The sequence below is a fragment of the Capricornis sumatraensis genome, chromosome 2 (assembly GCF_032405125.1).
Source record: "Capricornis sumatraensis isolate serow.1 chromosome 2, serow.2, whole genome shotgun sequence".
Taxonomy (NCBI): Eukaryota; Metazoa; Chordata; class Mammalia; order Artiodactyla; family Bovidae; genus Capricornis; species Capricornis sumatraensis.
The window spans coordinates 194,623,095-194,636,821 of record NC_091070.1 but is presented as its reverse complement, the minus strand read 5'-3'; the positions used below and the strand labels follow the sequence as shown (position 1 = coordinate 194,636,821).

The following is a 13,727-nucleotide window of genomic DNA, read 5'->3' as shown; positions in this document are numbered from 1 at the left end:
AGTTCTCAGCGCGCAGCCGCCTTCGGGCAGGTAACGCCAAGTTGTCTGGGAGGGTCTTTGCGCGGTTCCAGGTTGTTCCGCATCTGGAGCAAACGCAGCAGCCTCGCCGTCTGTACTAGCCCACTTACAGGTTTCCCGCCAACCTTCCTCCGTCACTCCCATTCCGAGGTTGCTTGGGTGCACGCTCACCTATCTAGCTTCAAGTCCTCATCTCGCCCCTGTCGGCGGGGAGGGGAGGATGGTTGCGGCCGCCGCCCTACAGGAGTGATTTCTCTGCCTTACCATCTGTTTCAGTGTCCTTTATAATTTGAGCTCTAGCGAGAGCAGCTCACAGATTCCTCTTAATCTTGCAGCAGCTAAAGGTACTTTTTCTAATCAGAAGGCGGGTTTAATCTTTAAGATATGAGAGGCAGTACTCATTGCACCTCTTTATAGAGTCACTTCAGTTTAACACCAATTTCTTACTCTCCTACCCTGCAAGCCAGTGCAATGTAGTGAGGGGAAAGAAGCTACCACCTGGAACCTTGCAAACCGTTTCCTCCTTGCCTGTTTCCTCAACTTCTGAATTATCTTCCAGTTTCCTTGGACAAAGAGCTTTTCCACCTCCTTACTTCTTTTTGGTGATTTCTCCGAGGAAGAGACTGTCTTTACTATTTTATATTTTAAAAAACCCAGCTTTTCTTCTTGGCATACCCTTTGGCATGCAGGATCTTAGTTCCTTGATCAGGGATCCATCCAGTACCGCTGCAATGGAAGTGCAGTCTTAAGCACTGAAACATCAGGGAATTTCCCATCTTTATTGTTTTAAAATGGAAATTTTAGGGAATCCCCTGGCGGTTCAGAGGTTAAGACTCTGGGCTCTCACTGCGGAGGGCCCAGATTTGGGGCGGCAACCAAGATCCCACAAGCCACACGGGGTAGCCAAGAAAAAAAGTATTAGAAGTAAATAAAGTGGAAATTTCACTCCAATATTTCTTTTCATTAAATTTGAAAATATTTTACAATGAAATAGTTAAGACATTCAAAAGTGTACAATATTTAACATTCACTAGCATGCAAGCTACTTAAAAGCAGTTTTTGTGCTTTATCTAGAGCAGTGCATGGTACATAGTAGGTACTCAACGGTTTCTATTTCTTGTGTGAGTTAAATACATGGGCACTTACCTTAAGTTTGAGAAATATAGTTGAAGCTACCTGTCCACCTCTCATGTTGCAACCCTTTCCCAAACAGATAAAATCTCCTGATTTTGGTGTTTATTATTCCTGAGCATTACTATTACTGGTAGACATATTGTACTGTTTTGCTAGCTTTAACATTGTGTCGTTATCACTCCCTGCACATATTTTTCCTTAACTCCTTTTTATACTCAACCTTGGTTTTAAGCTTCATGCATCGATCTTTTCATTTCTGTATGGCATCTCATAGTATGAAAATAATTCACTTTTCCAATGGCTTGCCATTAGCGCTATGGGTGTTCTTATACATTCCTTGTGTATGTGTATGTTTCTCTAGGGTGTATTTCTAGCAGTGGAATTGCTGGCTAAATAGGACTTTATAGATTAAATATTACCAAATCATCCCCAATTCAGTTGTCCTAGTTTACACTTATATCAAAGAGGCATTTGGGTTCCAATTGTTCCACATCACCATGGAAAGATTTTTTAATAGATACGAAAGTGTTTTGACTTGCAGGCGTCTTTTACTATGTTTCTAATTTGTTAGCCATTCATATTTCTTATTCTGTGGATGCCTGATTTACCCATTTTCCCTTTTTCTTATTGTAAAATACTTTATTCTGATACTGACCCTTAGTCCATTACATGCAGTTTTAAATATATGCGTGTGTATCAGTTGCAGATGTTCTATTTCACTCAGTGCCTTATCATGATTCTCCTAAGAATAAGGACATTCTTCTACACAACCACAATAATTTGTCACTCATAAAACTTGACATTTACATAATCCTATTACCTAATATGAATATAGTCCATAATAATGCTTATAACTGTATTAATGTCTTAAATCCATGACCCAATCAAAGTCCTTATATCTACTTAGCTATTTAGCTCCTTTCGTTAGGTAAATTTTGATTTCCCTGATAATTCTTATTAGCAGTAGGTTCACAGCAAACATTTCTGGCAGGACTATGACATGGATGATGTGTTTTCCTCAGTACCTGACATGAGTTTTTAGATATCAGTTTGTTCAGTTGTTGGTTTATCAGAATTAACTTGCAAAGTTATACAAAAAGCCCTACCAAGATTTTAATTGGAATTTATTTATATTTAAATTATTAATGGAGATTAATTACTCTATTAATAGATTTATTCCTAGGTTCCTTAATTTTTTGTGCCATCTAAGTAATTTTTAAAGATTTTTTTAATGACAGATGGTACCTTTTTAAAAATTCCATTTTCTAGTTATTTGTTGCTAGGGATTGTTTATTACTGATATTATTTTCAGCAGTTCTTTTTTACACACTAAGTAAGTTACACTCACATTGTTCAAAAGTTAAAAGAAACATAATGACATAGAGTGAAGGTCTTCCTCTAACCCTGAAGGTAGCCATCTCAGAGGCAACCAATATAACTAATTCCTTACTCTCCTGGAACTATTTTATATAGATACAGTAATTATGTGCATGTATTTATATACATGGTATGTTACCATTAAATAAATGGCAGGGCTACTAACAGAAATAAAAGCCAGAGAGAGGGCCTACTATATGAAGGATGGTGTGTGGTTTTATAATTTGATATTTATAATGACTATAAAACTTCCTAAACACCCCAGAAATGTAAATGATTTAATGGAAAATCCCAAAATACATGACAGCCATTTCCATACTTTGCTACAATGATTCCATGTGCTTAGAAAAACGAAATAGGGCTCCTTGAAAACAGATCACAGTCCTTCCTTGTGAAGCCCTTCACTCCTCTTTCAGAGCATACAGCACATCATCCTGGCTGATGTTGAGCCGCACCCGAAGGAGCACGTCATTCCTACTAGGCTCCACGAGGAGGAGACGGCAGGCACCCAGGCGAGAGCACACTGCCATCGTCTCTGACATGGTGGGGTACGGGAGGCCCTCCATCCTGCACAGCGCCACGTGTTGAATGTATACCTAGAAACAAAAAGCAAACCTGAGGTCAGCTAGTCAGAAAGGTAGTCTTGTATCCAATCATTATTTCTTCTTTTGGGAAACTGAGACACTTCTTTTCCAGGATACTCAGGACCCCAGAAGGGAACCAAGGGGTGCCCCACTGGGATGGAAAGACAGGGACAGAATGTAGTATTGGCCTGAGGATCAGAAAATAGCAGGTCTGAACCCTGGTTCTACCAATTACCTAAATAAGCAAACTGGGCCAGTTACTTCTTTTAAGCTTCAGTTTTATCTATTAAATGTATGATATTCCTCATAATAGATATGAAATGCCTAGTAACTGTCACAGCTGTACAAACAGTCCTCATCTCCAGGGGCTGATGGTTCCAATTGAGATTGTCATAATTCAAGTCAAATTTTGCTATACAGGCATTTTTCCTTGGCAGAAACAGTGAGCAAGTGCCAAGGCATGACCCTTGGAAAAGTCAAAAGTTCAGAGAGAATACAGGACCCTCTGCAGAAGAGCTGTCTCAGGCTTTAGAAAATCAGTAACAGGCAAAACATGATTAGCAACTAAATATTTAAAAACAGAATTCAGGACTTCCCCGGTGGTCCAGCGAAGAGCCCACCTGCCAACACAGGGGACACGGGTTCGATCCCTGGTTCAGCAAGATTCCCCATGCCTCAGGGCAGCTAAGCCCACGTACCGCAGCTACTGAGCCTGCAAACCGAAAGCCTGTGCTCTGCAGAAGCAGCTACCACGATGAGGAGCCCGAACACCGCCACAGAGCAGCCCCTGCTCGCCGCAAGAGCAAACCTAAGAGTAGCAACGAAGACCCAGAGCAGCCAAACATAAAGAAATGAAGAAAGCTCGAAGGAAATGTTTTCCTGACTTCTCTATTTATCTAAAATATACACACAAGACATACAAACTGCTGGGTATATACTCAAACATCTTTGATAATTCATCTTCAAAGGCAGCCCAGTACATATGCACACCAGTTTCAAACAAACCTCGCCTCCGCCAGTGTCTAGCGGCCAACTTAGAACTGATACAGACCAGGGGAATCCTACTGTTTAATTAAAACAAAGCATAGAGAAGGCCTGAGGCAGGTGTTGATGCGATGTGATTTCTGCCCAGTGCTCTGAATGTCAAAGTGAAGAAATTCCATGAAGCACCGCTAAGTGGCAGGAGTAACCATGACTCTCTTAAGATAGCCAAAATGCCTTGTCATCTGATTAGTGACTCACACGAATGGATGAGAGATTCCCACTGTCTCTACCTACTATCCATCGAAACCACAGCCAAGGGAATGGGCTTGGCAGAATCAGCGGGGAAAGAAGACCCTATTGAACTTGACTCTAGTGTGGGAAGGTGAAGAGACATGAGAGGTGTAGAATAAGTGGGAGGCCCCCGGCTCACTAAGGCATGAGCCCTAATGATTCCTTTACTTGATATAACTGAAATTATGCTCAGAGCATTGGGATTGGTCTTTGTGATTTGTTTTTAAACAAGGCTTGTTCTGAGAGCCATGCCTCCCACTATACCATAAACTTTATCGGGGCAGTACCTTTTGTTCATCTGTGAATCTCCCACTTGCATAAAAGTATCTGGCACATAGTAAAGCTTCAATCTCATATGCAGAAATCATTTGCTCTAGGTCTCTCCTCATGCAATTCAGTATGGTTTTATTTTCAATATACCAGCTCAATAAAAACGAGCTGGTTTGATATTCCCACGTATTTTAAAGGCACCAGAGCAAAATCTAGGATTTTTGAAAAACAGATCAATCACCTGTTGAAATGTTGCTTCCTCCAGTCCTGATCGACGGAACTCTGCAAGGATCGCTCTCAGGAAGCTCTGTTCCAGAATGGAGGAATTTCTTAAAGAAAATGAGGAAATGTGAATTCTCCGAAGTGGCTGCACAGTAAACGTGTGAAGCTTCAAAGATACGAACGTGCACCTGGGTCCAGCAAGGAACCAGAACCTGTGCCGTCAACCTCAGGGTGAGTAAAGTGGTAGCTTGCCCTCCATCTCCTATTGCTGATGATCGTTCAGCTCTACCATCTCCCACCACCTCTCCCTGCTCTAGTCGGTAACTGCTTGCCTGCACTGGTTGCCAGCTCCTGTATGCCAGGTGTTGAACTGTACCATATACTTTTGTAAGATGAAAAAATGTTTTCCTTATTTTGTGTTGTTGTTTTTTATGTATTATTTATGTGAAAATATTATAAACCTATTACAGTACAGTACTATATAGCCAATTGTGTTAGTTGGGTACCTAGGCTAACTTCATTGGACTTACGAACACACTCTCAGAACGGAACTCATGTGTATGTAGGGGACTTCCTGTACCACCAACCTGGAGAAAAGTCAAATAAAGATATTCTGTGTCTTTAGAGAAGAGACAGGAAAAAACTTGGAACTGTTTCCTCCTATGTTCCTATATTATTTGGCAAGGATTCTCCTTCCCCTCTGAAGTCTCAAAATGATATGAAAAATACCCCTTTGGAGGTGTGGGGACACAGCAAGTATATCTGGACATGTACCAGCAGTCCCATTACATGGCTGAGTACATCATTCAAAGTTAGAGAATAGCTACTTCGATCTTATTTCCACAGCACTTTACTTCATAAACACCTATAGTGTAACTCAATATATCATACTAGGATTACATTTCTGTCTCTCTGACTAGACTACGCCCCTGAAGAAAAAGAACAGCATTGTCGGTAAATGCAGGCTGAATGAGTGAAAGCTTTGAAAGGAGAACATGGTTCCGTGGCCCTCTTAAGTGCCTTCCAACGGCGGTTGGGAGTCAGGAGGCAGAAGGGTCTTACTTGATGGCAGTGATATATGATGATGAAAACATCTCATCTATGGCTTCTAGTAAATGGGCGGTAGTAACCAGGCCAGGGCAGTCGGGCTTCTGGCAGGAGAACTCACAGATCTCTGTGGCACGCCTACAAATGTCCAGGCAGCGTCGTGCATCTCCAGAGAGGGCTGCTACCTACAAGAGGCAATGTTTTATTCCTTGAGATCCCCGTGTCCTCTCAGTCCATGAGAAAAACCAACTGGTTCTGTGTGCAGCTAAAAAGGAAAGGTAGGGGGACTCTCCCGGTGATCCAGTGGTTACGACTTCACCTTCCGATGCATGGGGTGAGTGTTCGATCCCTGGTCAGGGAGTTAAGATCCCACATTCCTCTTGGGCATGGAACAGAAGCAACATTGCAGCAAATTCAATAAAGACGAATGGACTTAAGCCTGAAATTAAGTACTTAGCCCTTGCTGGGAACCTGGTGGGAGCCCAGGTACACCGTAAATTATCGTACTGTGTCTGGAACTCTTCCCCAAGTCCACACCTTTGTCTTGGCCTTGCAGATAATTCCAGAATGGAAAAGGCAGAAATTCTCAGCTGTATTTAATAATAGAGAAATGAAGAAATCTACAAGAAGAGACCCCTGGCCCAAGATTATTATTGAACCATCTGGAAAAACAAGGGTCTGTTCCTTGCATAAAGAGAAAAAGCCAAGAGACTGAAGTGGAGCCTATTTTGCCAGAGCCTGAGGTTCATAGCACGTGGTCAGTTTTGGAAACCACCTTGCCAATGGCTAAATAAACCAGAATCAAGAGGGAATGAAGCCATGAAACTGGAGGACCCAGAGGAATCTGTGATTAGATGAATCAGACCAATCCCCCATGCCAACGGCTGTACTTCTGTGCCTGCCCTTCCATGTGCACTGGGGCTGAGGGGCTCCTGGGCTCCCTTCCCAGGGAAGCCTATACTCTCTCCCGAGGCGACAGAGGGCCCTTGCATTTTAAATTGCACTGAGGGAACTCCTGAACTCAGCACTGTCTGCAGGCACCTCTGTTTCGGTATTCCCAGTGCTTGCCAGCAACACCATCATTTGCCTAACAACCACTGCAGGCGATGACATCCTGTCTGATGGTATCCCCCCAAAAATATTTTCTTCCAAAATTTATACAACATCAGGTTTAAAAAAGTAAACTGTAGGGAATTCTCTGGTGGTCCAGTGGCTAAAACTCTGTGCTCCCAATGCAGGGAGCCCGGGGTTCCATCTCTGGCTGCAGAACTGGATCCCACATGCCACAACTAAGTGTTCACATGTTGCAAGTAAAGATCCTGTGTGCTGCAACAAGGCAGCACAACCAAATAAACAAATAAATACTGAAACAAATCAAAAATAAAGTGGTAAGATTAAACAACAGAAAAGCAAATTATATAGGTATACACACATATACCAAACTAGGACATTAAAAAGAGTTATTTCTGGGAAGTGGGATTATAGTTTTTATATGTTTTCTATTTCTGTTTTCAAAATTCAACTATAAGACATTCAAAATACTTTTGGGTCACTTTTCCAGTGACCCAAGACAGAAATATGAACAGCAGTGTGTATTATTCCCTCCTTCTAATCCCCCATATTCAGCTGGTGAGGATGTCCTGGGGGGCGTTTCCTCCCTTTCTTTCCTCCTTCCCTCATGGAGCAGCTCCATACAGTGGATAATAGCAGGGACTCAAGGGCTGCTGCAGAGGCCTAGAATCAGAGTGGGCAGGGGACCCTGGGAAGCAAGAAAACACCCAAAGCAGTTCCCCCTCCAAGCGCATGAGTCTTGGAGACCATAAGCACTCTTTTTGACTGCTACTGGTGTGAGGGAGTCAAGAGAAAAAGTGGGGGCCACCAAACATGGAATCTGAGAAGGCCTTGCATAAACTTGGGGTCCAGACACCACCACACCCCCAGTATGAGGGTGAGTGACACTCTTCATGCAGAAGGGATGGCAAGAAAAACGGCCTGTGTGACTTTGGTATTGAGGAGTGTTAGGGGGGAAAAAACCCTCTGAGTTTTTAAACCACAAGCCCTCATGTGGATCTGCAGTCCAAATTTATGTTGTGTCTCCTAAAAACCCTCAGTGGAGAATTTTGTTTAAAAATGGTCCCAGTTGGCAGTGCCCCTTGGTAACTGACAGAAGCACAAAACGAACTAAATGAATTCAAGTTCAACCCAGGCCTCAATCAACTTCCAGATAAAGCTCCAAGGAGCAAAACACAAGAAACAAGGAAACAAGGCCATAGAAACGTGGCCTTGTTTATAGAAATAATAGAAGTAAACTCACAAAGACGTCAGATATCATAACTACAAGATAAACAATATAGGTATGCTTCTTTTTATGTTAAGGAACAAAAGAGAGGTCTGAAATTACAGGCAAGAGTTTTGGGTAAAAACAGCAGCCAAATTTGAAGCCTTCTGAAACATTATTTAAAGACCAAGAACCCTAAATAAGCAAGCAACTGGAGAGCAGTAAACAATATAATTCTGAAAGTTAGAAAGAGGTGGCAGGGTAGTAATGGCTGACTTAGCTGACTGTAGAAAGCCCAGTCCTGAATCAGTAGTGAGGAATCCAAGAACAAACCTAAAGCTACACTAAAAATCTTCAAAACACTCAAATTGTTAGTGGTACTGGAACTGGGGGTAAAGGGGGAACTTTGTCTAAAATGAGGAGGACTGGTTGAAAGTTAAGAAACGGATGCCCTAGATTAGGAGTCAGCAAACTATGGCCTGCCACATGTTTTTGTAAATAAGTTTTATTGAAACACAGCTTTGCACATTTGTTTACCTGGCTGCTTTCACAATATAAGGGCAGGACTGAATAGTGGTAACAGACCATTATGGCCCACAAAACCTAAAACATTTACTACTGGCCCTTCACAAAAGGAGTTTGCTGACCCTTGCCTAGGCCTCTGCCCCATTTCATGCTGTTGGGTGAACATTAGAGTAACTGAGGGCTCTGTGAGAAAGTGTTATGCCTTGGTAATTTGTGCTGTTTCCATAAAACTCTCTGCCCTGGAGATTATCCCACTTATACCATGGCAGGAGACCAGACATTTATTCTCAAGGAAAGATAAAGTTTATCGACCTGGAACACTAGCAACTGTTGCCAAGAAGGGGATGTCCCTTACTAAATAGAAACAGTTACTATTTGCATACTGAATTTGAAGACCTCCACCCCCCCTGACTCCAGCCCACCTCCCCTGGTCAAAGGAAGAAAACCTCAAATATGTAGGATGGTATATAAAAGGGCAATTCATAGGGGGAAAAAGAACTTTCAGAAATTGTATGACTGCAGGGGTAGAATTGATGCTTTTGAACTGTGGTGTTGGAGTAGACTCTTCAGAGTCCCTTGGACAGCAAGGAGATCAAACCAGTCAATCCTAAAAGAAACCAGTCCTTAATATTCATTGGAACGACTGATGCTGAAGCTCCAATACTTTGGCCACCTGATGCAAAGAACTGACTCATTGGAAAAGACCCTGATGCTGGGAAAGACTGAAGGCAGGAGGAGAAGGGGACCACAAAGGATGAGATGGTTGGATGGCATCACCAATGGGATGGACATGAGTTTGAGCAAGCTCTGGGAATTGGTGATGGACAGGGAAGCCTGGCGTGCTGCAGTCCATGGGTTTGCAAAGAGTAGGACATGACTGAGCAACAGAACTGAACTGAGGGGTGGAAAAACTCTACCCAACAGAGTGGGTAGAGAGTAACTTTGAGGCTCTCTCTCCTGGAAAGCATAGCTTGGAGATAAACACCATATCTGGCTCTCTGGTTACCCTAATACTTAGAGTGCTCAGCTCTGAGCACGTGTTATAGACAGGTGTTGCTGCTATAACCATTCCGAATTCACATTGTTTCTGGCGAGAAACTAGACATAAGTTTACAATTCTTTTAAGTGCTGAAATACTGTGGCTGTGTGGTTTCTTTTGTTCAGCCCCAGGTAGACGTTTAACCTGCTTTGTTCCTCAGCAGCCTTGGAGAACTCTCAATGGAATCTCGGTTGGCATTCTCCCAGTGCGCCTCAAGTGGGAGAATGCCACACGTCATACCCACCACAGAGCATGCACCCTGCTAGGCACATTACAGACACGGTCTCATTTAATTCCCACAATGACCCTATGACATAGCTCTTATCATTCCCATTTTTCAGAAAACTGGAGCCCAGAAGTTTTAAAGTAACTTTTCTATAACTTGCCACACACCTATTAGTGTTCAAACCACGTCTGTCTACCTCATTGACTATGTTGCTCTTCTAATTACACAAAACACTCTGAATCAATTAATCTTTGTTTATATATATATATATATATATATATGCGCCCATCATACTCAGAGCCTTTTAATAATTAATCCTACAGTAAGAAGCTTAAGGAATTTTTCAGAATTTTGTTTCTATTTTCTGGAATTTGTTTTTATACGACTTCCTAATTTTTTCTTCACCTCCAGAGCACCCAGTCTAGGGCCTGACATGGGCAGGTAGTCAGCAAACACTGTCAGTGTGGCTAGGGGCGTCCCAAAGGCGACTTACCTTCCTGGCTGCCAGCTGGATGGTATCATCCTCAAAAGCCTTTACGTGTCTGAGTCGGGACAGTAGGATCTGCTGCAGCTGGCTGTGAGTATAGGGCTGGAAGCACATCCTGGTTAGACCCTGGGGAGCCGAGACGACAGAGGAACAAGTTCAGGGGTTTCCCACTCGGCACAGTCCTGGTGGAAAGCCACTTGCAAATCCCCCAAACCAAGTCTCAGATAACAATTTACACATTCATCCCAGGACTACCACTGCTTCCTGCTCCTTTTGTTACTGACAATGGCCCGTGGGACCCTATAGGGCAGTAGTTCTCAATGATTTTTCCATTTAGTTTAAAAGAAACTTTATTCTACCGGAATCATTTACTAGTAGATCTAGGCAGAGGTGCTCTCGTTAGAGGATCTTTGGCTCTATAACGTCGGCTGAGCGTCTGGTTTCACTTCTGCTGAACCACAAGGTCCACAAGGCCAGAGACCGGGTCTGCCCTGTTCACTGCCATATTCCGTGCATCTAACACTGCCTGCCAAGGGCTAAGCACTTAAATAGTTTTTAAAATAATTAAATGTTTAGTGCTCTGTGCAGTTTGAGTGCAGAGGTAGTAGTAGAAGCCCAAGAAGATACATTTGTAGAAAGCCATGCAATGGTGACATATTTAATTCTAATGTAGAAATTACCAGAATTTCAGAAGTCACACTTCTTCCTTTCCCCATCTATTTTAGATTCCCATGTATTCACTTTTGCAGAGCTCCTCGGCCCAGCTTCTGGGACTATAAGAACAGCTCGAGAATGGCCCTACCAGTCGGCTGGACACCCGGTTCATCATGATGCGCTCTGGCAGGTCCATGGTGTTAGCGATGGTCAGGACCACAAGGCGGGCCTCCTTGTGAGTGGGCCAGTCAAAGAGATTGTACATCACGTCTTGTTTCTGGGTCCACAGGAGGTCAAGCTGCCGGGAAACGGAGAGAGACGCAGGGTCAACCACAGAGAACGAGCCGGGCCCCCTGAGGGAAGCTGGTTATCACTGCTTCAGCAGCACGCGCCCTCAGGTCACACCACCTGAGCAGCGAGGGTGTCGATGGACACATGCCCTGCCCCACCCCCCACCCCCAGAGAATGTGCCCAAGTGAAGGAGAAGGGAGCCAGGACTTCCCTCCAGCCTTGTATCTGCTCCCGCACATCAGTCCAGAGCCACTCTGGTCCTCCCCTGGGCGCCTTCTCACCTCATCCACAAGCAGCACGGTGGTCTCCTGAGAGGATGCTTGAGTGCAGAATCGCTTAGCAAGCAGTTCTGCTGCGTGGTTAGCTGTTGCCCTTTTACCTGTCAGCTTCTGCAGTGAGGGGGAAAAGAATGGGAGTGGTACACTCTAAGGATTTGACTCCCCTTTTAAGAGTTTAAAGTTAAATCTGCCTATAGAGGAAGCTATTTAGCCTGAGGACTTCAGTATCTTACCCTCTGCCTTCCACCAGGAGGAGAGAAGGCCACAAGAGACGTAAATTGTGTCTGAAATGCACACGAGCCACAGGCCAATCCCAGAAGCCCCTCCAGAATCATCACTGCATGACTGGACATTACTTGTTCCGGGACAGCAGCTAGTGAGTCAAAGAGTGAGACTCAAAGTCCAGCCTACCCTTTTCTAGTGTACTGCCATGCCTGCTGTATACAAATGGTTTTCACCCTCCTGGTAAGTACTAGCTCCCAGACTTCGAGGTCCTTGAGGGCACGAATTCTGCCTTCTTTGCCCTTTCTACTGCTACACAGATGGCAAGTTGAAAACATATTATATGCACAAAACTAACTAAACCTTTCCCTTTTCCTGTGCCACCCAGAAACGATATTTTCCAAAAAGCTCAAATCGGAATTCCCTGGCAATCCAGTGGCTGAGACTCTCTGCACTTCCACTGCTGAGGGCCTGGGTTGAATCCCTGGTTGGGGAACTAGGATCCCGCAAGCTGCTTGACCAAAAAAAACACCCCAAACCAAAACAAAATAAACCAAGAAAGCTCAACAAGCTCTGCTCACCTGCAAGATCTGCACATAGACTTGGTGGGGTTCTGTCAGCTTCATGCCATTGACCTCAATGTATTGAAAGGGAGGAACTTCATTGGCTTGGGCCGCCTGCTGCAGGCAACATATCACCTCGTGCACAGTGGCAGTCTTCCCTGTCCCAGGGACCCCGGAGATGTACATGCACCTGGGGCGAGAGGAGAAGACCTCGGCTAGATCTGTGTAGCTGCGTCACACTATCGTCAGTTATGAGTATGAGGATGTATGCTGAAGGAAGGACAGAGACCCCTGAAATGTGGAGGTAGGAGGAGTAGGGGTCATTTTTGGAAGCTGATTAGAGCAGGACCTGTTTATATACAGTCACTCATTCCATAAGCAATGCTGTATGCAAAATGCCTCCCCCAAAAGGCCAGAGTTATTTTCTGTGTAAGACAAAATTTCTATAGAAATACTGTGATAATAAAAGCTGCTTCAGCAGTGAGCTTGCCTGTTTTTCCAACACTAGGGAAAGACTGCTTGGTTGAACTGCGCCTATGGTGGTACACTAGCAGGGGCCTCCTGACCATTCTGCCCCCCTCAACACAACTCACCCTCCAGTGTGGTCAAGGAGTTTGCTTTCCACAAAGTTGTAAATGTCTTGGAATTCCTGTTCCCGACAGGGAAGAGACTCGGGTATAGCAGAAACATGCAGCCTACAGTGGTGGTAAATGAGAGAAAAAGAGGGCATTAGAAACAATTTACTATCAACTTTGTAATAAAGGAAAAGGCTTATCTACAGTTTCTACTGGAAACCTTAATCACAAATCCACGGGAATGCCTTCATTCTTAAACCTCTTCATTTGGCCCTTCTCCACCCAGACAAATTACCCAGCTCAGTGGTTCTAATCAAGAGTATGTATTACTTGGGAGCTTTCCCCAGATCACGTGGGTGGACCTCATCTCACATGAGATTATGATTCAGCTGATTTCTGGCAGGATCTAGGCTCACCTATTTTTAAAAAGTCCCCACAAAGTTCTAAAACGTACTGCAACTGAGAAGCAGTGTCATGACCTTGCGTCCCTGAGAAAGGGGTAGCAGTGCACTGCAGACTCCTCCCAGAACTTGTCCACAGTAGTTCACTCAGACACTGCTTGAGAGGTTTCTCCTTTCTAAACATGCACCTTCATTTTACCCTCTACCTCTACTGGGCTTCCCTGATAGCTCAGTTGGTAAAGAATCCGCCTGCAATGCAGG

At 43.9% G+C, this 13,727-nt stretch overlaps 1 protein-coding gene across 1 annotated transcript in view; it reads right to left on the bottom strand.

Moving 5' to 3' along the window:
* Positions 1-2,930: 2,930 nt before the first annotated feature.
* ORC1 (origin recognition complex subunit 1) overlaps positions 2,931-13,727 on the bottom strand; it is a 35,768-nt gene continuing 24,971 nt past the window's right edge. Inside the window, exons 11-18 of the mRNA XM_068965761.1 lie at positions 13,084-13,185; positions 12,509-12,680; positions 11,709-11,816; positions 11,285-11,434; positions 10,489-10,608; positions 5,943-6,112; positions 4,900-4,987; positions 2,931-3,125 (exon numbers count right to left, since the gene is read on the bottom strand). Of these exons, the coding sequence (XP_068821862.1) occupies positions 2,931-3,125; positions 4,900-4,987; positions 5,943-6,112; positions 10,489-10,608; positions 11,285-11,434; positions 11,709-11,816; positions 12,509-12,680; positions 13,084-13,185 (1,105 nt within the window). The remainder of the gene's footprint in view (positions 3,126-4,899; positions 4,988-5,942; positions 6,113-10,488; positions 10,609-11,284; positions 11,435-11,708; positions 11,817-12,508; positions 12,681-13,083; positions 13,186-13,727) is intronic.